At 40.3% G+C, this 23,939-nt stretch overlaps 2 protein-coding genes across 4 annotated transcripts; both read left to right on the top strand.

Moving 5' to 3' along the window:
* Positions 1-1,281: 1,281 nt before the first annotated feature.
* sh2d5 (SH2 domain containing 5) lies at positions 1,282-11,352 on the top strand. Its single transcript, XM_072665869.1, has 10 exons — positions 1,282-1,427; positions 3,810-3,885; positions 4,047-4,127; positions 4,238-4,312; positions 5,500-5,646; positions 5,741-5,941; positions 6,733-6,913; positions 7,326-7,431; positions 8,870-9,026; positions 10,289-11,352. Exons 2-10 carry the CDS (start codon positions 3,835-3,837, stop codon positions 10,481-10,483), a joined length of 1,194 nt encoding a protein of 397 aa, XP_072521970.1. The 5' UTR covers positions 1,282-1,427; positions 3,810-3,834; the 3' UTR covers positions 10,484-11,352.
* Positions 11,353-11,574: 222 nt separating this feature from the next.
* On the top strand, positions 11,575-23,830 carry kif17 (kinesin family member 17). Of its 3 annotated transcripts, none has more exons than XM_072665709.1 (15): positions 11,575-11,698; positions 12,959-13,235; positions 13,832-13,978; positions 14,193-14,294; positions 15,167-15,356; positions 15,934-16,386; positions 16,513-16,613; positions 16,739-16,895; positions 17,750-17,829; positions 17,928-18,031; positions 18,460-18,688; positions 19,040-19,298; positions 20,474-20,556; positions 21,604-21,724; positions 23,205-23,830. In XM_072665709.1, exons 2-15 carry the CDS (start codon positions 13,005-13,007, stop codon positions 23,360-23,362), a joined length of 2,415 nt encoding a protein of 804 aa, XP_072521810.1. In that variant the 5' UTR covers positions 11,575-11,698; positions 12,959-13,004; the 3' UTR covers positions 23,363-23,830. The 3 variants fall into 3 exon arrangements, with proteins under 3 accessions (XP_072521810.1, XP_072521809.1, XP_072521808.1); XM_072665708.1 differs by having other exon boundaries at positions 17,747-17,829; positions 20,477-20,556; XM_072665707.1 differs by having other exon boundaries at positions 17,747-17,829.
* The last annotated feature ends 109 nt before the right edge of the window (positions 23,831-23,939 follow it).

The raw sequence follows: 23,939 nt of genomic DNA, 5'->3' as shown, positions 1-23,939 counted from the left end.
CCAGAGCATGTCCTGCTGACCCTAAACTGTGTATAGTGTTTTTCTGGTGTATGCAATGTGTTTTCCACCCACGGTCAAGGTGTGAAAGGCTGATATCCAGCACTACCATTAGATAACTACCTTCAGTGACAACAGCAAGCTAGCTAACACGCACTGAATAGCCTATAAACTGCATAATGTGCATCAGAGTTTTGCCAAAAAGATTTGACTTCTGTGCTTCAGCTTTTGCCTCTAATCTCACTCTAATTAAATTGCATTAAAGTGCTCATATCCTACATCTCATTTTTCCCCCTTAAGCTCCTTACACTTACGATGTCAGTGTGGTTTTATGTACCAAAAACAGTCATTATTCATTTTTACACTACAATGTCCCAGCCTCACTTCATCTCTGAGAATTAAACACAGTACTTTTGTGTTAGTCTGCGTTTAAAGTCCGAAAATCAGATTTTTTTTTATCCTGTTTTTCTTTTATCTTAAGAGTTTTGATTACATCACCATGTACCAGGGGGCATGCAAAATTTAAATAATAAACAATAATATCATTTTTCACCTCCACCTGCCAGCGAGTAAAAAAATCACTCATCTAGACAAGAGGCCGTTCCTGATTCGTTTATATATATATATATATTAAAGCAGCATTATGCGAGATTGGGTATTTCCTGCACCTGGGCTCCCCCTATGGTCGGGAAGTGTAATTCGTGCTTTGAGCCACCCCTAAAGAACACTTTTCTGGACAAGCTGAGAGATACAGAACCAGCACCTGAAGATATTACAGGATTTGACACTCAGATATGTGCAGTTAGAAGCGTGGCAAGCCGGGAGTACCGACAGCGTGTGGAGTATCATAATGATTTTAAAGCTGCGATTTTAAGATTTTAAAAAAGGTAAATTTGCTTTAAATTATCTCATTATTTCTTAACTAGACAAGGCTAAGCTGTAGACTGGGTAGATGGTTATATACAAAATCATCACAAAACAATGACTTTTTAACCAGCTGTTTCTGCAGGAGTCATACTCCATCAAACCCTTATTTCAGAACTGTGGGTTTTATACAGATGTGAGCCATTTAACAGAGCCTAAACTACATGATACTGCAGTGTATCTGTGAAACAACTAGATGACAGTTTTGCCCAACAGAATTCACTCCTTAGCCTTTATCTGTTGTCTGTAATTTCCTCCTCCTCAGAGTAATGTTTCGTTTCGTGGGTTGTTTTTGTCCCACCCACCAGCAGTTGTGGAATTGGGAAAGGCTGCTGATATGTGGGATATGAGGCAGCATGACTGAAGCAGCTCAGCTGCGCTCCGCTCTGTGAGCCTGCGGGGCGGGGAAAAGGCCATAAGGTGAGGCAGACTCTGTCCAAATCTCAGCTGGAAGCGTCGGACGACCGGGCGGACACCGTCATGTCGGTTGGACTTAATTACTGACAGTAAGTGTTTTATTTCTCCTTTGGTTTATTGGCGATAAACCTCGCCTGTGCGACGAGGAAAAGCTGGGCTTATTTTCCTCGTCGTTGTACTTGAACTCTGAGCTGAAGTGAAGAGGGCGGAGTTCAGCACGCTGGCTGTGGGAAACATGGGCTTCTCTCTTTTTCACTCGGAATTGTGTTTTAGCGCTAATTTAGTCAAATGTTGCTGCCGAACTGCGAAATTAGGCCGACTTTGACAGGTTATGTAAATGGAGGTTCATTTTTGGGGAAGTTTCTTACCGAGAGGTTTCTGAGGAGGCGTCAAATCCTTCATAATTACTCCCGTCTTTCACCTGTAAGAGAGGAGGACGATCCTGAACTGCTGTTAAAACGAAACTTCAGCGACTAGAAACCCACTCGATTTAAAATCCTTAACACTAAACATTACATTTATGTCATGTCGAAAATAAAAGTTCTGAAAAAAAATCTAGTATTTCATATTTTTTACGTTTTTGCTTGGAGGGGATTTTAATTTTCTTTTACTTAGCTACTTCTGTTTCAGGAAAAAAAATAAGACTGATTTTAAGAAAATGTAAATTTTCATTATAACTTGAAATATATTCATACTTTTTTATTTTTAAATGCTTGGGTTATTCCTCAGAGGTCGAAAGTGTACAGAGAAAATGGGGGGAAAATGGGACTGTGTCAAAATCCTGCTCAGTAGAACCTAGCCATATAAAACCAGTAGAATAAACTTTTCCACTATTATTATTTTTTTCAATAAAAAAAAAAAAAAACGAAGAGCTGTACAAAGTCACTTAGAGTATTTAGAGTCCTATTTCTAAAAATCTAATCAAGGTGGAGATGTATGAAATGGGCCCTAAAACAAGATGGTCCCAAAGGAAATCTCTCAAATTTTGCTGTTACATTCATGTTTATAGCATTTGGCTGACACTCTTATCCAGAATGACTTGCATTTAAATCACGTTCTACAAGTATGGGAGTAGGACGTAGAGTTAGGAGTCTTGCCCGGGGACTCTTGTTTGTTGGTGTAGTGTGGTGTACTTGCCCAGCTGTGGAATTGAATCCTAGTCTGAGAGTGATGTTGGTTCCCACTGTGCTACACCAAAAGTAATGTTCCCATTGTTTTCTCTTTATCTGAATGACATACGATATATGGACAAGAGTATTGGGACACGCCTCCTAAATTACAAAGCGGGCTCATCTAGTGCTAAGTGCATAAAACTTGCCAACGCTCTGCTGACTTAATAACTGCATAGTTCCAAACCTCGTCTGGCAACAACATCAGCACAAAAACTGTGCGCCTGGAGCTTCATGGCATGGGTTTCCATGGCCGAGCAGCTGCATGCAAGCCTTACATCACCAAGCACTATGCCAAGCATCAGATGGAGTGGTGTAACGCACACAGTCACTGAACTGTGGAGCAGTGGAAACGTATTCTGTAGAGTGACGAATCATGCTTCTTTTAAGACATTTTGGACAGTTTATGACCTGAATATAAGAGTATGTTTAAAGTGTTTCTTTTGGAAATGTACTTGAGTAAGTTGGTCAATAACAGAGCTGCGTATTGACGGACCTGGCGATACAATACGCATCACGATACAGGACGATTCTATAGACTGCAATACAGGACGATTCTATGTATTGCAGTACTGTAAACGAGTTGCAATTTTAAAAAATAATCAAATTTAATAACACTGTCATAGTATAAAAACACCATTTACATAAAGTCTGAGTAAAAGAAAGCTTGTCTTGTGCAGTTAGAACCGTGGGATGTGAAGAGAGCACTGTATCTAGTGGTCAAGCACAACACAATGACTACTGTCTGCCTCCAATACTTGCATGTAAACTATTCATTAAAAATCCATACTGTGTTTTTGAGAATCAGTACAGGATTGCAAAACATAATATTGCAATATTTCAATATTGTTTTTTTGTTACACACCCCTAGTCAAAAGTGCATAACATGTATTTAACCAAGAGGTCCCTTGAGATTAAAATATCTCTTTTTCGTGGACACTTGATCGAAAAAGCACACCATTTCCAGTTACATGAAAGCCCAGGAATGATAAAATTACAAAAATACATAATACAAACAAAATCCATATTGGGAATAATGATTGCATACTTCTGTACGTGTTTTCCTTTTTTTTCTTTTTTTTTTTTTAAACAAAGCTTTAAACTAAATCAGGAAGGTGTAATCATTGGGGGGGGGGAGGGGTGCAATAGACATGCTCTGTGCATGGGGTGTTCCTTGTTGACAACTATGCCTGAATTGGCTAAAATAGCTTAATGTCTATCTCATTATATTCAGTGAAGTCCTAGACAGAGACTGTGAGACAGTGAGAGTGACTTTTTTTTTTTTTTACTGAATTTTGACAGTAAACACCAAGTCAGCCAGTCAAACATGGGTGAGACACCAGCAAGAGAGGATGGGGCGGTGACCAGGTCAGCAGAGGTAAAGTTTGCTTAAAAGTTATCTTTGTATTTTCTCACATTTTCATTATCTATTAAAAAAAAACTTTTGTTTGTGTCGTAAATGAATGCCTACCATTCCTGACTTCTCAGCACTCCACTTGATAACTGAACAGGTCCTGAATTCTTGACTCATTTCTGTAGTACATTGGCTCATTTCCTGTTGATGACTGCTGTTTGGATGATCAAATCGAACAACTCTACACACAGCTGAAGTCTTGTAAGGTAATGTGTGTTGAAGGGAAAGAGCCTGTATGCTGTACAAATCTTACTTAAAGCCATACTCCTGTACACCGTTTACAGTCAGTTTCACAGTGTTCTGCAAATGTGTACAGAACTGCAAACGAAGGCGATCCGTCTCCCTGAAATTCTCCATGAAGGGAGTGAAGGTGTTTAATGAGGATGAGACGGTAAGATGTATTGCTTTGGCTTCTTTAGTCCATCCATACTTTCATTTTCCAGATTAGTGGTTTCCTAGCCTTTATACTGGAGCAGCCCAGTCCTGGAAATTCTCTATTGTTTTTCTTGCTTCAGCATGTCCATGTCCACTCGGGCAGGGCTGACCCATCCGGGCTCCACCAACAAACACACTCTTTTTGTAGCAACGGAAAGGTTGGGAAAGCTTTACAGAAAGGGAACAGTGGCTGCATGCTTGACCAATAACTTTGTAGTAAATATATTGATAAATAATAATTTCTCCTTAGCAGCTTATGATATCATGATCATACTTGCATTGTCTGCACCAGCTTTACTTTAGGTTTTACACTATGTGTGTGTTATGCCAACAACAAATGGCATTTGCCGATAATAAGGAGAACCGTCATGGTTTTTTTTTTTGGTTTTTTTTTTTTAAACTTTGTGTGTAAACCAGAGGCAAATTTAGAGGGCCTGTTTTGGTTGGTATTAGATAGTTGGTATAGATAAGATGTAGTATTTGCTTTGTTTTTGTCCTGTTGGGAAGCAAACTAACATGGAAGGAAAATTCATGAGCAGGACAGCAAATATACAACCAGCCTTCCTAACTGCCTTAAATTGATTATATAGAGGGGATTATATTCCTCTTTTGTGCTCCAGTTGGTGCCTGCTGTGAAGTATGAAGCAGAAAACTCTCAGATTAGCTCCATTCTACCTTTCCAGCTCCTTGCCAAGTCCTGCCTCCACACACTTATCGGTGGTGGGTCTAGCTTATTTGGCACCCTGGGACAATGCACACTACATAGTCATATGTGCCAACCCAGCAAGATGTCGCTCATGTCGCCTGTACCTAAATCAACAATGCTTATCAACCCCCTAATGTTTTTGTTCAGAGAGGACAGGGGACCAGCAGATATTGAGGGTAGATGCAATCATGCCTGAATGGTGTGTTTGCCAGCATTCTGTAAAGTACAAACACGCACTTGTCAGCACTTGTTACAGAAGAACACATTTGTGGACTTCGCATGAAGGGGTCAATAAGCTGTGTTTTTAAATTAAGTTAGTTGAAGCAGAAAAGCACCGCAAGATGCAAGGGGCTCCACCACCAGTATTAGGAACAAGCGTTCTACATGAATACCTAATCTAACAACACATTGTGTGTTTTGATGTTTTGTGTGTTCAGACGCTCCTGATGGCACATGCCCTGCGTCGAGTCTCCCTCTCCATCGCTCGGCCGTCTGATTCCCAGTTCGCTTTCGTTGCACACAACCCCGGCAGCCCAGACAACCAGCTCTACTGCCACCTCTTCAAAGCACGGCATGCCAGAGCTGTAAGTCTCCACACTACCAGATCTTTGTCCCCACTCGGCCTGCTAATTTCCACACCTTTACCTGCTGGTGACTATAAAATGTCTGTCTGTAAAGGCCCAGTTCCTGAACCTGCTGCTGTGCCGCTGCTTCCAGCTGTGTTATCTAGAGAAGCACCCGGAAGAGGCTCAGAGCGAGTTGTCTGGAAAGACGCCCACTCGTGTGCCCTCCCTACTGAACCATGGCTTCCCCCTCAGTGTCAGCGCCCTTGTATCCTTCCGCAGGGCACCCACTCAGGGTCTGTTGCCAGGGGCAAAGGTCAGGTTTTATTTTATTTATTGATTACATTTTTTTGTATTTGAAAGTGTATATCCGCTCAGGTGTCAACTTTGAGAAAAAAGATTATGTCTAGGAATAAACTGGAGAAAAAGAAAGCTCTTAACATTCTGTGACATGTTTTGGCACAACGCAGTTATAGATTAAGTGTGAATTCCATTTTAAGAAAGGTCCAGTTCCTGACTTTGACTGGTGCTGGAAAGTCAATAAAACCATCCTCTGATAATGACCCGATGTAGCCTAATGGAAAATGCAGAGCAGATAACGACCCACTGAAGGCCATGTTCACAAGGACCTTTTGGTATCCTTCAAAAAAAACTGTTAGCAATAGCTTTTAGTGAGACCAGTGCATTTCCAGATGTGCATAAAATTATACTTGGTTGTATTGACAAGAGTTGAACTTTTGATGAACCCACTGACAAGCATGCGTCACACAGCAGGAGACAGTCTAGGTTGGAGCTTTAGTCACTTGTGATGTTGAGCAAGATGGAAGAGAAACTAATCTGTGCAGTCAGCTCATGTCTAGAGATTTTCAACCCATGTCCAGATCCAAGAGCCTTATTGTTAGTTTCCAGCCATTCTTACTTGACATCATTAACAACAGATCTTCACCCATAAACAGAACCTGCAACATACCATTGTTTTATGAGATACCAAAACGTCCTTGAGAAAGCATCCTTAAACTTGCTTGCCTAGAATCACTCCTCTAGCAAGGTTAAGAGTTCAGGAATGCTTGTCATTTGTGATACTTGATTTTGGAACTTGTGATCCAGGTGCCCGCCAAGCCCAGCCCGGATCCTGCTAGCAGTCCAGAGGATGTCTTCCTAACCTCCCCTACGCTTGTACGTAAGAAGGCCATCAGGGAGAAAGTTCTGCGCTCAGGCGCTTACCGCTCCTTTACTTGTACGCCTCTAAAACAGCGGCACCTGCAGGACCGGCTGAATACTCCACAAGGTGGGACAAGTGTTCAAAGAACGCTGTCAAAAGTCAAAGAGTTCCTTAGGTAATGCAGACCCTTAGAAATGACTGGCTATTCACTTTACCACAATGGGTTATATCACAGGGACTTTACAGGTGGCATTTTCTCTGTCCTTGGTGTTTTTAATGCAGCTACTTTCACTTGAACACTAAACACATCACTTGTCTGTTTCCTTGATGGTTTTCTAATGTTTAGTTGCTTCTCGTTTTTCTCTGTTTCTTTAGGCCGTCCTAAAATAAACTGTACTTTTGCCAAATGAAATAAACGTATCTATTTTTAGGCAGATAAACCAAAGTGTGTGTATGTGTGTATGTGTGTATGTGTGTATGTGTGTATGTGTGTATGTGTGTATGTGTGTGTGTGTGTGTGTGTGTGTGTGTGTGTCAGACAAGGGACAGGACAGTGTACCAGTGTTCAGGGTGCGCGCTCCAAGCTTGGCCGAAACCGAAGAAGCATTGGCTCACGCCGTGTGGAGCTGGAATGGCGTCTCGAGGTGAAAATTCTCACACTTGTCTTATTAATGTTGACCAAAAGAGTTTATTTTTGGACTATCCTAAATCTACTTATATACTATTTGATGTATATTCATAATTATTATAAATTATGTTTACAGGAAGTTTTCATACTTACTACTAACTAAAACACAATTTCTGACTACCTACTCATGCATTCTTATACAATTTAGATTTGTTAATTACTGGCCATATTAATATTTGTAAGAATAATAGCTCCACATAAAGATTAACAACAAATAAAGGTTGAAAAGTTCCTTCCTCTTACCTTGACCTGCCATAATGTATTGTTTACACTGCACACTTTCTGGAGAGTTGTGACAATGTGTTGGTGTGGGTGTTTGTGTTTGGGTAGGAAAGGCCAGGTAATGCACAATTCTTTATGCTTTTATTCCAACTCCTCAAACCGTATCCCTACATTCACCGGTCATAGGCTTATCTAAGCTACTAGTAAACTACCTAGTATTTTGAAAATGTAATAATTTATGTTTAAAAAGCAGGAGAAGGCTACTTTGTAGTGTAATTAAGAAAAGACATGAACATTAAACATCAAGAAAAGAAAGAAAACTTTGAGAGAACTGCTCCTAGAATTGCTAGAAAGGCAAATCAAAGAACCTTCAGGAAGATGTAGCAGACTGGTGGTGCACTGTTCTAATGTGCAGCACCTGCACAAATGTTACTTTCATGGATGGAGTCATCAGACAAAACATCAGACAAACATTTTTCTGTGTCCCTGCCACAAAATTTAGTGTCAAGTTTTCAAAGAAACTATAATAATATACTATAATAATAATTATTTAAAAAGTAACCTTTCCAACTGTTCAGCACACTGATTGATCATTCGTGCTTTGGGCTTGTGTGGCAGTCGGTGCCACAGGGAACATTTCCGCAGTAGAGGGAAAAATGGATCCATTGAAATGCCAGTAAATTCTGAAAGGAAACATCCCTGTCAGTAAAAGTGCTGAAGAGAAGAGGAATGATTTTTGTAAAAGATGATGATCCTAAAAACACTTCAAAATGTACTATGGACTACCTCAAGAGGTGCCAGCAGTACAATGTCCCTTACAGTCCCCTTACTTAAAAATCATCAAAAATCTGTGGAAAGGCCCCAAAAAGGCATAACGTTCAAGAAGACCCAGGAATCTCATAGAACCCTTTTGACAGGAAGGATGGGCAACCCCCTCCTCCCCCCAAATAAAAATTGACTCGACTGCGACAAAAATCCTTTTCAACCGGTGATATTTGTCACAGGTGGCAACCATCTTTTTTTTTTTTTTTTTTTTTTGGGTATGATTGGGGTACAACCTAGGTCTCCAACTAGGTTTTTGTTTGCGGCCCCAGTAAAATATTGAACAGCCTTGTTTTCTATTGGCACTGTATTAACAACACCTTTAACAGAAGAACTTTTTACTATTTCAGTAACAGCAGTTCCTCACTGCTTGCTGAAGACGTCCTTGGTTCCTACTTGCTGTGTACCCATCCAAACAAGCCCAGCCCTGGATCTCTTGTTATACGTTTTCCTTCAGGCCTGATCACTCTGGATATTAGGACTTCCAAAGGAAAATATTTTCTTGAGGTGAGTCATGGATCCATAATCTGCAATCTCCTTCATAAATGCTTAAGCAATAAAACTTGAATCACAATGCAATTTAACTTGGTGATAGTAAGCACAGTAACAGTGCTCATGACCTAACGGTATTTTGACACAAACTTAAAACCATGAACCTATTGTCTGAATCATGCTGCTCTGGGGCTGCTTTGCTTTCTCTGGCGCTGGAAGCCTGCCGCGTGTGGAGAGTAAGATGGATTCAATCAAGAAACAGGAAATCTTAGGAATAATCCTAATGCCTTCTGTGAGAATGCTGAAGCTTGGGAGTCATTGGACCTTCCAAAAGGACCGTTCTCCTTAGCATACCTTAAAGTCCACCTGGTTTCAGAAGAAGTCCTGGATTCTGGAGTGATCGTCACAATCGCTTAAATTGAACCGTATAGAAAATATTGGGGTGGCTTTTGAAGAAGGGGGGTGTGTGTGTGTGTGTGTGTGTGTGTGTGTGTGTGTGTGTGTGTGTGTGTGTGTGTGTGTGTGTGTGTGTGAGATAGGAAAGGCCAGGTGATGCACCATTCTTTATGCTTTTATTCCAACTCCTCAAACCTTGTCCCAACAATCAGCAACCATGGGCTTATCTAAGCAATCATCTGTTACTTTGAGAAGGAAAATGCTATGAGAATATAGGGAATGCATTTTCAGCCATATCCTTACTTGGTAGTGTAATTAAGAGATGGCAGGAACAGTAAAGGTCAAGTTGTGATCTGAAAGACCAAGAAAACTTGGTCAACAAGCAAACCCAAGAATATTGGTTTAGTGGAGGGCTGGTGCTGATGTCTGGCTATGCATCACATTTGCAGCAGGTCATAACAATTCAAGGGGGCTCTACTAAGTACTAACGACGTTTGTCGTGAAGAGGTTAAATAATTCTGAGACGGCAGTCGTCAGTAAATGTGGCACTTGTATGAGTTGTGTGGAGCTATTAAAATTGGTCTTGTTTAATTGGTTTATTGCAAACAGCAGAAAGATTTGATGATGAACCAAATTCACAGTGGAAGTTGAATCATTTTAAAGTCTGAGAAACTGTCTTTTTAATGCTTAATGGATTAGATAGTGAAAACATAGCAATGTTTACAGATTAACCGACAGCTAAAAATGACCAAGGAACTTGATTTCCAGTTTGATGGAAATATGTGCTGTTATCAGATAACGGCACGTATTTCAACACATGTGCTCAGATCTAACATGGTTTTTATCTTTTTTTTTTTTTTTTTTTTTTTTTTTTTTTTCAGACGTGCCACATTCAGTTTGAAAGTCTACCAGCTTTGATCGAGCACTACACCGAGTTCAGAGGAGAGCTGGAGTGTCCGCTGAGCTGTGCTCGTGTCAATCACTGTTACGAATGGGACGAGAACACCGCAAAGGCCCCTAGTCCTCGTCCACAGCAAGGCAGTAAACTAAATGCCAAGTACCAGTGCTGGGTCTAAACTCTGTTACTTTTTAAAAATCTCGTTTAGTGTGTAAATTGTTTAGTGTGAATTGTCTTCTTGTTTTAAAGGTAATCTCCTGACCGAAGCAGAGACCTCTTTCACTTTTTACGTTATCAACTTGTAAACATGTGACACTTCTTCTTTTACTTCTCCCTCCTTTTGATATAAATGGACACTAATGTTCTGCCATTTGGCCAACAAGATGCACTGGAAGCACAAGGGTGGTAGGGTGGTAGTGTAATGACCTAATTGTTTATCATTTTTTTCTATGTTTGTTTAGTTTTGCTTCTCAGGAATATAACCCCCTTTTTTTTCTTCTTCTTTTTTTCCAGTGAAGACCGAACAATGCTCTATTAGCACATTACCGTTTATTTTCTTTTTGACACCTCAATAATTTTATGTGTGCTGTGTATGTCCAAGTGTATGGTCAAGCCTTTTTAAACATCAAATCATGGTGAGTGTGTTGAATGCTCTGTTCTGCGGTCAAGAGACCTTCCTTTTAAGGGAATTCCCGGGTCAGACACAGACAGCAAATGCTGTCTACATCTCTTGTCAGTAGTGTGCAACTGTCTGCAACAGTCTGTTTTGTCAGTGGTGTCAAATTCTAGAGAACTGTAATGTGATCAGTTCTGCTTCAGGTTGGTAATGGTCACTTGATGGACAGGCAATGGGTATTTGAGATTCCAGCAGCTAAACCTACTTAACGTGTGTGTGTGTATATATGTATATATGTATGTATGTATGTATGTATGTATGTATACACACTTTGCTGTTTTTGTTCCGAATGTTACTAAAGCACTTTCTGATTTCCCCTGACTGCTGTACACTTTCATAAGAGACTTTTATATAAACGTTTTTACAGTAAATTGCTTTGTGAGCTTCATTATTTATGTAACAAGACTGGTTTGGCTTTTAATATTGAAGACGTGATTCCTTGGCACGGCTGTATGCTGACCTGGGATCAGCTCTTAATATTTTTAATGCAACTGAAAGCCGTAGTTTCGAAGGACTCACTGATCCAGGATCAGCGAACAGTGCCACCCGGAGAGGGCCGAGTTGTATGTTGCTAAGCAACGCAGAACGCTGTGGCAGGAGAAGAAATGGTGCGTTAGCATTAGCAGGGGTTTTAACCTCGCCTTTTCTGTGGCGTCTGGCTGCAGCTTCACCTTGGACAGGCGGAACATCCTGGGATGATGAGCAGCTAATGTTTCTGTAAGATCAGTTTTGTGGAATACGTTGTAGCTCTCTGGTATAGAGGTTTCTCTTGGTGTGCCGTCTCGTTACGAAGCCCTTAAAGTAGCTATTAGCGCTAGCTAGCAGTAAGTAGTAGTGTTAATGTAGCTGGAAGACTAGCAAACCTTCTCTCGATTTAATACATTATTCCCTCATTGTTCTCACATTTAACTAAAGCGTCCTTTCTAAACTGAGGGAATGGGTTGTTAAATTGGGGGCATAATTTATTTAAATCCATTGAATTATTGATTTTTATATATATATATATATATATATATATATATATATATATATATATATATATATATATATATATATATATATATAATGAGAGAGAGAGAGACGATTTATTAAATCAAGGGAATACTTAAACTGACTGACTTGGCTAGCTACTAAATGTAGGGAACTATTTTCAAGGGATATTGTGGGAAGAGGTTGACTAGCTATTAAACTAACATAAGCTAAATAAAGGGAGCTATTTATTTTTGTGAGGTACAAAATATAATTAATATAAATAAAAAATATCTTAATGCTAATGCATGTTTTCATTTTCTCGATTTAATAAATGATTCCCTCCTTGTTCCCTTAGTTTAACTAACGCATGCTTTCTAAACTGAGGGGATAATGTATTAAATCCAGTGAATGATTTATTAAGCCTAAGGAACAATTTATTATGCGGAGTTACCGATTTATTAAATAAAGGGAATACTTGAAGATCGAATGATTTGATTAAACGTAGGAAATTGAAGGGGCAATTAATGGAAGAAGTTCGCTATTAAACTGAGAGAGTGATATTAACATTAGCTAAATACAGGAAACGATTTATTTTAGCAAGGTTCAAAAACATTGCCACTGCCCATTGCACAGTATTCCCTCATTGTTCTCTTAGTTGAACTAAACCTTCCTTTCTAAACTGAGGGGACGGATTGTTAAATTGAGGGGTTCATTTATTAAATCCAGTGACTGATTTATTAAACCTAAGGAACAGTTTATTTTATGGAGGAAACTATTTATTAAATCGAAGGAATACCAGTAGCAGCAAACTATGGATACAAAATGAATGAAAGGTGTAGTAAATGTTCATATGTATTTTTTAATGATTTCAATTGGTTCCTGAAAACATTAAGCATAAGATAAGTGCTTCACTCAGACTTGGTCTGATTCTGACTTCCTCAGTAAAGTAGCTTGCTAGGTCTTTAGGCTGTACCTGTTTAAAGATCACTGTGATGTTTGTTGCAGAAAAGCCTTAACTGAGCTGGCTGGCTGACTGGTCCTGCACTTCAAGATGGCCTCCGAGTCTGTGAAGGTGGTTATTAGATGCCGGCCTTTAAATGACCGGGAGAAGACCCTCAACTGTAAGACGGTGGTGTCTGTTGATGCTAGCCGCTGTCAGTGCTTCATTGAGAAACCAGGAGTTTCTGAGGAGCCACCCAAACAATTTACATTTGATGGCACCTACTTCATCAGTCAAACCACCGAGCAGATGTACAACGAGATTGCATATCCTCTGGTTGAGGTGACTCTTCCCATTGTGGATCAATGATATGAGGGCAGACCACCCTAATGCCCATGCATCTAGTTATCTGACTCCTTTTCCATGCCCTATCTGAAACAGTATACCATCACAGGTAGAAAACTCAGCCCACAGCAGATAGGACCATGTATCTATTAGAATGTGGCTAGACTTACTGTAATCAAGATCAAGTTACATGGCACAAAGGAGGAGCCTTAAATTAAGTGTTAGTGGAGGAGCAGGTCCTGAAAGGTGTCATCTTATGAACTTATGAACAAGAGTCCGCACACCTCTGCTGAAATGACATTTAGTTGACAAGTTCACACCTTTTTACAGAGACAGATTCTCACACATTTTTTTTTTATATAAAAAAAAATGAAGCACAAAATTTATTTTTATTTTCTCCTATAAATTTAGCAAATAATTCATGCCTTAATATTAGTCAAAAATGTCTTAGCTTTCTGTTTTGTTTCATGAAGGTTTGTTTGTGCATTTTACTTATTAAATCAACAAAACATTTGAACAGAGGTGTCCAAACTTTTGCATAAAACTACTACTGCTACTGCTTCTAATTACTTGTATTTTTGCTCCAACGATAGGGGGTAACCGAGGGATACAATGGGACAATCTTTGCTTATGGACAAACAGGGAGTGGCAAATCATTTACCATGCAGGGGGTGACGGACCCCCCAGCTCAGAGAGGGGTCATACCAAGAGCTTTCGAGCACATCTTCGAGACTATTCAGGTAAGGCACCTAAGAATTATGACAAGAACTGAAATATTCAGTGGGTCTACTAAAACATAACGTCTAATGCAGAACATAAACAGCAAACCAACAAATGCAATGCTCAGCCGTAATTCTTTTCTCATCCATATTTATTTTGATTAAATTATAATGTGAATGCTGAGAATAGATGAAAATTCACAAATGGGGTTAAATAATACAATGTATGTTTAAGTGTGCAGAAAACACGAAGTTCCTTGTGCGGGCCTCCTACCTTGAGATCTACAAAGAGGAAATAAGGGACCTTCTTGGGAAAGACAGCAAACAGAAGCTGGAGGTAGGCTGACATTTACTATATATAATACAACATCACACTGTGTTACAGTGTGATGTTCTCAACGAAAACAATCTGAAGGCAGCCGTCCTTCGTCAAAATATTTAAAAAATGTCTATTTGAAAATGCTTTGCTGTCCTATAGCCCTCTCGGCTTTGTGGGCATCAATTATTTTACATTTCAGACTGCTAGGCAGCTGCCTAGAGGAGACCATCCTTACTAAATGTTTGGATATGGTTTGAAGAGTCAGTGTATTGATACAGCTTGAAATTTGCATCAGCTGGCCTTTCCTAATAAATGACTGATGTCTATGACCTTGAAAAGGAAAAGGTAAATGTATCTGAGAAATCAAATCTCTTGGGGTGGCCAAACTGTTGCGTGGTGCTCCTTTCCATTTTTTCCAATTTAAAGTTGACACTACAAATATTTAAGAGCACACTTTTTATTTTCTTTATTTAACATATTGCAAAAAATAAAACGTTTGCACACACCTCATTTAATGCCATGTTAAAGCAGCATTATGTGAGAATTGGTATTTCCTACTCCTGGACTCCCCTTACAGTCAGGAAATTGAATTCAACCACCCCTAAAGAATACACTTTACACATGCATTTTTGGACATACTGAAAGATACAAAACAGCATTACCCAGTTCTTGTCCCGTCCGTACCAACCCCAAAGTGGCAACAGTACTGGCACCATTCTTACTTGTTCAAGCCAATGGAGCAGCAAAATGATTGTGAATGTTAAAGTAAAATTGCTACATACTGTTGCTGTTGTATTATTGTTTTGATATCAAGTAATGAAATGTATATAAGAGGGATTTAACTTGAAGATTGGATGTAAAGCAGCTATGTGTTTGTGTGTATTAAACAGCTGAAAGAGCATCCAGAGCGGGGCGTGTATGTGCGAGACTTGTCCATGCACACGGTGCACAGCGTGGGGGAGTGTGAGCGCATTATGGAGCAGGGCTGGAGAAATCGCTCAGTGGGATACACGCTCATGAACAAGGACTCATCTCGCTCCCACTCTATATTCACTATCCACCTGGAGATTTGCAACACAGGTGAGTGAGACCAAAATCACACAACAATCAGGAAACGTCACCTTCCTAAAGAAATATTTTACTAAAAAAATAGACTCAGACACACACACATTGTCACGGTCAAATAGAAATCTTGTTTATCAGGTTGTGCTGTGTTCTTATGTTTTGATATAATTTGAATCTTGCAGCTGTTTACATTGTGTCAAAATATCATGATAAATGAGCCAATAGAAATGCTCAAAAAAAAAAAAAAAACTTGGGGACTAGGGATATAAAAATATAAAAATAGGGGTATAAAAATGTTTTGATTTGTTGTAATGTGTGGCAACTTTAAAGTGTGAAACAACTGGTGTGATTTTAAAATGTTAGAACTAATATTAAGTCAGTTCCTAGTAATGGCTTCAGAATAAACTTCCAGTGGCATTTTCAAATGTAAAAATGTGATAAATTGTTCGTTGTATTGTTTTTATCACCTATACTCTACTACTGCCTAAACAGTTTTTACATTTGTGAAAAACTAAGATCTCAAAAAGACTGTATAAAGCACAGAATAGTTTCCAAAGAACCACATGAATCTGTTTTTCTGATATAAACTCAGATGCTGCTGGTGAAGACCACTTGCGAGCTGGCAAGCTCAACTTGGTGGATCTGGCCGGCAGTGAACGGCAGTCCAAGACCGGTGCCACAGGTGACCGCCTTCAGGAGGCCACCAAAATCAACCTGTCTCTGTCTGCCCTGGGCAACGTCATCTCGGCGCTGGTTGATGGCCGCTCCAAGCACATCCCGTATCGCGACTCCAAGCTTACCCGATTGCTGCAGGACTCTTTGGGTGGTAATACACGCACCCTCATGGTGGCCTGCCTCTCTCCTGCTGACAACAACTACGAGGAGAGCCTGAGCACCCTGCGCTATGCTAACCGTGCCAAGAGCATCCAGAACCGCCCCCGCATCAACGAGGATCCGAAGGAGGCACTGCTGCGAGAGTACCAGGAGGAGATCAAACAACTACGGGCACTCATCTCTGGCCAGCTGGGCCCTGCCAATCTCAACTGTAAGCTTATAATGGCATATAATGAAGTCCTAAACATTACCATCATTACCTTCCGTCTCAAATTTAAGTGTAGTGATTTGTTGTAGTGTACATTCTAAAACTTTTTTTCTTTTTTTGTACCATTAGCTTTGCTAGCAGGTCAGAAGTCAGAGGGGACTCTAGCTGTCCAGTCCAGACCACAGAGCAGCACTGTGGAGAGTGAAGCTGAAAAGGAGAAGATTAAGCAGGTGGGTGGCAGATTAAACAGAGAAGCTGTCACTTCAAATGGGACGTCTGGCTAATCACTTAACCTTGTTACTTACCCAGTCTAAAACGCTTTAGTAGTTCTTCTGTCCGCTTTCTGTTTGTGCAGGAGTATGAAGTCAAGCTTGCCAGGCTGCAGGCAGAGTACAATGCAGAGCAGGAATCAAAAGCTAAGCTGCAAGAGGACATCACTTTCTTGAGAGCATCTTATGAGATCAAGCTGTCCAGTCTGGAGAGGTCCAGAGCTAATCAAGCACATAAGACTGGTAGTGTCCAGTTCTGCTTTTACAGGGTTCTAAACAACAGGATAACTGGTAGTACTAGTCAGCTACATTGCTACAGCGTATGTTCAAAAGTATCTAGACACTCTATTTAATAATGTATTCAACCAACTACTTTAAGAGGCAACCGTTGCTGTTCCAGCAAGGCATCAGTTCCATTGAGAAGCACTGACAATAAATCGAGATGCTCAAGAGCAGCTGCACATGATGCTAAGCCCTCTAGTATTGGCCTGTATTGTAAAGTATTGGGACACACCTTTAATTATTGAATTCAGGTGTTTCATTCAGTCCCATTAAAACATCCCAGATGTATAAAATCAGTCACTTAGCCATGCAGTCTGCCTTTACAACATTTGTAAAAGAATGGCTTGTTCTAAACTTACTAATTTCCAGCAAGGTACTGTAAGGTCAGTTGGTGAAATTTCTTCCCTCCTAGATCAACTTGTTAGTGGTATTATTGAAAAGTGGAGGCGTTTAGGAACCGCAGCACCTCAGCCATTAAGTGACAGACCACGCAAAGTTACAGAGCGGGGTCGCCGCGTGCTGAGGTGCACACGCTGAGTCGCCAACACTTTGCAGACTTAATAACTGCAGCATTTAAAACCGGCTGTCAGAGTTGCAAATGGGGGATCAACTCCAAATGAATGCCTATGGATTTAGGATGCAATATCTCAAAGCTCATGTATAATTTGTGGTACAATACTTCTGCCCATATAGTATAAAATGTTTTTCTGTCAGCTATCCATTGAAAAATTATATTTTAATTTTAGTTCAACATGTTGGTTGAATGTAGTACTTTATTTAACCGCCTTAATCATGTCCCTGCTGTTCTCTAGCAGAGACCACTAACAAAGAGGAGATCAGTTCTGTTAATGAGTCAACACCCGAGCCCCCAGACACAACCCCAAATGGACTCAAGGTACAGATCAATCTTTTCACCTGTTGATAAATTGGAGTCCAAGACCTAACAAGGGTCATGTCAGGAAAAGTACTTACTGTAATGTACTGAATACACAGGAGGACGAGCACTCTCATGAGGTCAGCATCAGAGCGGGTCCAGGGGGAGAGCTAGAAGTTGTTGCTACGCCAAGCCCACTGGACCAGCAACATGTTTTAGAAAGGTGAGTGGGTATAAAAACTGAATAGTAATGATTTAACTTGTATGCAGTATAATGTACATACAGTGACATGCAAACGTAAAAAAAATATTTTCCACATTTTAGGCTATATTAGTGCAGGGTTTAAGCTCTCAGAAACCTTTTACCAAGGTCTCAGGCCATAATAGCTTGTAGGGCCATGGCTTGTTCACAATTACCATTAGCAAAGGCTTGGTTATGCAAATTCCAAAGCTTTATACATACTCCATGGGCTCCTCTAAGCAGCTGTCTGATGTGAGCCTAATGCCAAGATCTGCTCGTAGGATTGCTTGAAAGGTTTAGCAGACTCTGGAGTGGTGGTGCACTTTTCTACTGTGCAGCGGCACCTGCCCAAACATGGCCTTCATTGAAGAGCCATCAGAAAAAAACCTTTACTGTTTATTGTCTGGCAGGCTTCAGCAGCTGGAGCAGGAGTTTGTTGGGGGAGAGCAGGCGCGGAATGAGGAGCTGAGGCAGAGGAGGAGGCAGCGGAAAACTCTGGCCAATCAGAGGAAGAAGCAGCTGATTGAGGCGCTAAAGCAAGGAAGCGAGGACAGTGACAGTGTGCTACTCAATGTCTACGATTCCATTCAAGAGGAGGTCCACGCCAAGAACAAACTTCTGGAGAGCACACAGAGCAAGGTAGGACCTTGGGGGTATTGCTGAGACAGGGGTTTAAAAAATAAATGCTGAAATTAATCTAATAGATAGCTGCTAATAAAGTATGTTGAGTATGCTTTATAGCTGCGGATCATTCATTAGTACTATCAGCATATTAAAAACATCAGACATGGAAAGTGACCCAAAGGATGTACGGTCCATTTGTGGACTAGTTTTCAACCATAAACCTCATAAACAGCAACCTCCATAGTGTCCTGCAATGCTTACAATCCTGCTTGAAAAATGTGCACTGCAACAAATAAATGTGGCTCCCATAATGTGATTTTTGTTGAACTGGAACTAAACAAAATTCCATATTTCTTCATTTTACAGCTCAAAGCTGCCAAGCTAGAAATCCGGGACCTACAAGCGGAGTTTGAGACAGAGCGGGACGACTACCTGGCCACCATCAGGCGCCTGGAGCGCGAGACACAACTGCAGCAGACCATCTTGGAGCGCATGGTGGGCCTGGTGCGTAGAGACTGCAACTACAGCAACCTGGACCGCTTGCGGAAGGAAGCAGTGTGGGATGAGGAGAATGGCATGTGGAGAGTGCCTGAGGTGCTGGTGCAGAAGACAGCACTACCTGCAGGTGAGGTTGCTGCAAGACCAGAGCCGGTGTCCAGTCTAAAGGACAAATTAGTCACCATTCACTCACCAGATACATGAACTACCTTCAGTCTTGAATGTAGCAGGTCTTGGCATTTTGAATCATCACTTTTTAAATGTTGGAATGCATCTGAAATAAGACAAATTTCCAACGTTTGTTGAACAATCAAATTCTATTCTTCCATGAATGAGAGAGGAATATCATAGAATCATAGTTAAAGGGCTTTTCACAGGACAAGCAACAAATTGCTCCCGACTCTGCCTATATCTCTCTGCTTTCCATCATAACTGCATGTTGTTTCTATCAGCAGACAGAAAATCACTCATGTCTCGCTTAGTATGGAAACACTGCAACACTAACTTGCTAGCATACAACTTTTAGCGAGTACATCAACCTTCACTATTTGCTGGTCTCCTGCCCTCTTAGCACATTTGAAAAAATTCACATTAGAGGGTTGATAATGAGTGTTATTAGAGGCTTAGTGAGGAGTGGACAGGGTAAAAAGGAGCCCTGTCCCTTGTCCCTGTCGCGACAAGGGACAGTGTCACAATTTGGAAGGTTGCGCCCGTCTCTACATAATAATGGGAAAAATCATTGAAAATTCTGTTTCATCATCATTCTCAATTGAGTTACAGACACAGCAGAACTGAATTTTCAACCTCTTGGGGGCACAATAGTCAAGTTTGGAATAACAAAATTGTCATTTATGAGTATAAAATGGCTTTTGTTGGACAAATGTTTTAACAAAATGCTACAGGGAGTGTGTATGCAAAAGACTGTAAATAAAAAACAAATGTGTACTTAGTAACTTGCACTTTAAACTTGCCTCAGTGGCAAGTGTCAAGTCCTTACCCTCCTAATGTTGGGAGCATTGCTAGAGCTATGGTAGGTTACCACATTGGAAGGGATTTTTTTACCAAAAAAGGAAAATGATTGACAAACAAACAAAAAAATAAATACATACATTTTCATTTAAATTTAAACCATTTACATTTTGATAGTTTGGTGTTAAAACAAGATTACTCAAATTTCTTGATTACTAATATTGTCGATAGTGACAAGACCATTTAGCTCTCTGTTTTTGGATCTAAGGTTATGTTAGATTTATTTGTGAGTGTGCTTGATGTTAGTGATGATAGGATGTTTCTTGCTCTTAGCAGTTCCTCCTTCAGCCATGAGCAGCTCCTCAAGACTTCCAGCACGCAGGAACTCTGCCTCAGACTCAGGAGAGCCCTTCATGGTACTTGCACTCACTGCAATACTAGCTCTGAGATTAGGGGTGGACGATGTGGTGAAATTCTTAGCATATTGTTGATTTTATCAATACTGTAAAGCCTGATTTAGCCAGGAAAATTAATCCTGTTGGAGAGCAATAATTGAAATAGTGTGATACATTTCATGTATCATTAAAAAATGCTTTTGAATGTTGTAATATTATATTGTTGCTGAGTAGCCCAGCCCTACCCTGAATATGAACAAATTTGCACTATGCATATACACTGCAAATGTCCAAAAGTATCTACACTTCTTGTTAGTAAAATAATTTACTTTAAGTTGCACCAATTGCTGACACAGGTGTTCAGTTGTCCACGCGCGTGACAATCTCTCTTTAAAAAAACAAACAAAAAAACTGTACAACGGGACGCTCTGGAACAGCCACACATAAGCCTAAGGTCATCATGCCCAGTGCCAAGTGGAATAGGAGTCAGATTGGGCTCCTTCCAGGCCATAGCTCTGCAGTCTCTGGATTCAACTCACTAAAGCCTAATTAACTGATTGGTTGAATCAGATGTGTTTAATGAGGAGGATGCTAATATCTACAGTGCTGTAGCCTGGAGGGATCCTAGTTTGACTAGCCGGGCCTAAAGACACCATGCCCAGTGCCAAAGTATCATCACGAGGGCTATAAAACCCCACAGCACTGGAATATGGACTAGTGGAATTGTGTTATCTGGAGTGATAAAGCTCTATCCAGTACCTTTGAGATGAGATGTAGTGTTTGTGATCCACAATTCATTAATATTGGTACCTGACCTCACTTATGCTGTTGTGACTAAATGCAGTCAAATCTTCCCAGCAGTATTCCAACATTTAAGGCAAAGCCTTGACATTAAAGTAGAGACTGACACTACAGGTGCTTATAAGCTCTATTAAAACCCTTCATTCCAGAAGAAACACTGGATGTGCAGGTGTCTGTAAACTTTTTGGACATACATTGTACAAGCCTAAAAGCACATTACTCCACATCACAGATAGACAAGCACCTATAGTGTGTTTGTCTTTGTAGGAGGAGGAGGACCGCTATAAGGAAATGCTGAACCGAAGTGACAGCGAGCACATTGCTAGTAACTACTTCAGGAAGAAGAGGACAAGTCCACTTTTCGTAGGAGACACTAGCAAGAGCCTGGGTAAGAGCAGGAGCACCCGCCAGCTCTATTAAACACATTACAGCACTCCTGACTGCTTATATAATAAATCCTATCCCATACAGTGCATTCCTTTTTTATTGGCCTGTGGATTCGCTCAAAAATAGGTCATACTTATCAGTTTCAGCACTGACAGGTCAGCTTGATAGCTCTGAGATAAGGCACGCTGTTGTTGAAAGTGGCATTGTATAAGAGTTCTGCTCAGTCAGGTCACGCAACACTCACAGTAGCAACTAACATGGGATAACATTATCAAGTAGTAATATTCAGTGTTCTTACAGTATTACTCTACGATTAACATTGAGGATCTCACACAGAAGAAGATGCTTTAATTCGGCTGATGTTTGATCAATTGATTTTACATGTGTGTTCACGTTAAATGGCCAAAACCAAATTCACATTTTTTATATGGTACCCCACAATGAAAAACTGTTAGTTACATGAAAATGGCAACCATGAACCTCAAACACTGTTGTTTCTTTATTCTTTGTGTTTGTGAAATCTGAGGTAAGCAGTACATCAGTACCACCAGACTCTGCTAGTAATCAGAAAATGGGTTGCTACGCAAACCAGGCCTTGTGCCCACAGCTTTTTGTCCTGTGCCAGTGTCTGCAGAAGGGGAGCTCAAACCCAGTATCCATGCTAGACTAAAAGCTAACCTAGCTCACTGGCTTTAACCAACTTTTCGTTCCGACATCTGCTGTCCCTCTAAGATAAACGGAATCCATCTCAGAGTAGACTTAGCCATACACCAATATAGGAAAATCAAAATGCAGTATGAGGAAGCTAAACCTGGGGAAGGGAATGGGTATCTGCGCTACGCTAAATGCCTAGCTACTAGCTAACTAGCTAACTGCAACTCTTTGCTGGGAGCACACACAGAGAACTGCAACACTACACTTGTAATAGACTTGTAATCACGATCAACAGGATTGTAAATGAGTGTGTAAAATTGTATTTGAGCATTTAGGTCCAGCCAAAGTCATGCACTTACTATTTATCCTTAAAATAGTATAAAAAACTTAATATACTGTTTACATTTTATAGCATATATACCATGGGTTTGATGGAATATAAACATTGTTAAAGTTTCAAAATATACCAATTACTCCACTGCACGCAGTCACATTACTGCACTCCCAAGAAACTAGGCCAGTTTATTTAATTGCGGAGATTGGAAATGACAATATAAAAATTTGTTTTTGTTTCTGATACATAAACCTAAATAAATATTGCAAAACTTAGCCTAATAAAACCACTAACTCAATCAACTTAGCCTAATAAAAAAACACTAGCCTAATAAAAAGTGTATAGTTAGCTGTATTAAAAAACATGTTATGAAGGTTAATTGCTTTTGGAATAAATATTAATACTAAAGGACAAATGTGGGTTCTGAGGCAGGATCAGTTGAGAAATGCTACATCAATGGATCCTACATATACAGACAATCACTCTGCTGCAGGGAACGGGTCGTCCCACCAGACGTCCAGCGGCTCCAACCTTGCAGCTGAGGCTCTCCTGCCCCGTCCCTTTCGTCTGGAGTCTCTGGGTATCCTGCCCGTCAGTGGCAAAGCCAGGCGCAAGAAGAGCAAAACACAGATCCTCTGTGATGGCAACTGACCGGTGATGATTTTTGCTTTTGTCTCAAGGGACACCCCATGTGGCTGACCTCTGTAGAGCCCTTGTAATGTCAGAGCTGTAGAGCTCAAAGTTTGCTGCTAAGGAGCTGTTTTCTGTTGTAAGTGCAGACTGAAGGTCTCAATTAATGCCTAGTTTTTTATTTTTGTAGATTATTCTTCTAACTCTACAGCTACATGTTATATTTGACTGATTCTAAATGAACTATATTTTAATGTGACTTTTCACAAACTTTTACTGTATGTCAGCTTACCATGGTAATATTGTACCACTGTGGATTTATGAAGGGTCCTAAATTGATACTTTCTAATATAGATGCTACCTATTTCTATGGACATGCAGTAGTATTTTGCCTACCCTGACCTTTAATGTGAATGAGTCGACCAAATGAATATACTGTTTGTTATTTCTGTTGCTCTTATTGCGAAATAAAGGGGGATTTTAAAAAGTGCAACATTTGTTATTTAGTCATACATTTATTATACTTTCGCTCTTGCAGAGATTGCTTTGTAAAAAGAAACCAAAGGTCAGAAGGATGTGAAACCTGCAGACGCTTTGT

The sequence above is a fragment of the Salminus brasiliensis genome, chromosome 21 (assembly GCF_030463535.1).
Source record: "Salminus brasiliensis chromosome 21, fSalBra1.hap2, whole genome shotgun sequence".
Classification (NCBI taxonomy): Eukaryota; Metazoa; Chordata; class Actinopteri; order Characiformes; family Bryconidae; genus Salminus; species Salminus brasiliensis.
This window is presented reverse-complemented; position numbering and strand designations above follow the sequence as displayed.

Bases quoted from the DNA above. Each gene is read 5' to 3' on its own strand.
- sh2d5 (XM_072665869.1), top strand. From the start codon at position 3,835: ATGGGTGAGACACCAGCAAGAGAGGATGGGGCGGTGACCAGGTCAGCA. The intron at 6,914-7,325 runs GTGGGACAAGTG...TGTGTGTGTCAG, and splicing joins CCGGCTGAATACTCCACAAG to ACAAGGGACAGGACAGTGTA. The intron at 9,027-10,288 runs GTGAGTCATGGA...TTTTTTTTTCAG, and splicing joins AAGGAAAATATTTTCTTGAG to ACGTGCCACATTCAGTTTGA.
- kif17 (XM_072665707.1), top strand. From the start codon at position 13,005: ATGGCCTCCGAGTCTGTGAAGGTGGTTATTAGATGCCGGCCTTTAAAT. The intron at 14,295-15,166 runs GTAGGCTGACAT...TGTATTAAACAG, and splicing joins ACAGCAAACAGAAGCTGGAG to CTGAAAGAGCATCCAGAGCG. The intron at 18,689-19,039 runs GTAGGACCTTGG...TTCATTTTACAG, and splicing joins TGGAGAGCACACAGAGCAAG to CTCAAAGCTGCCAAGCTAGA.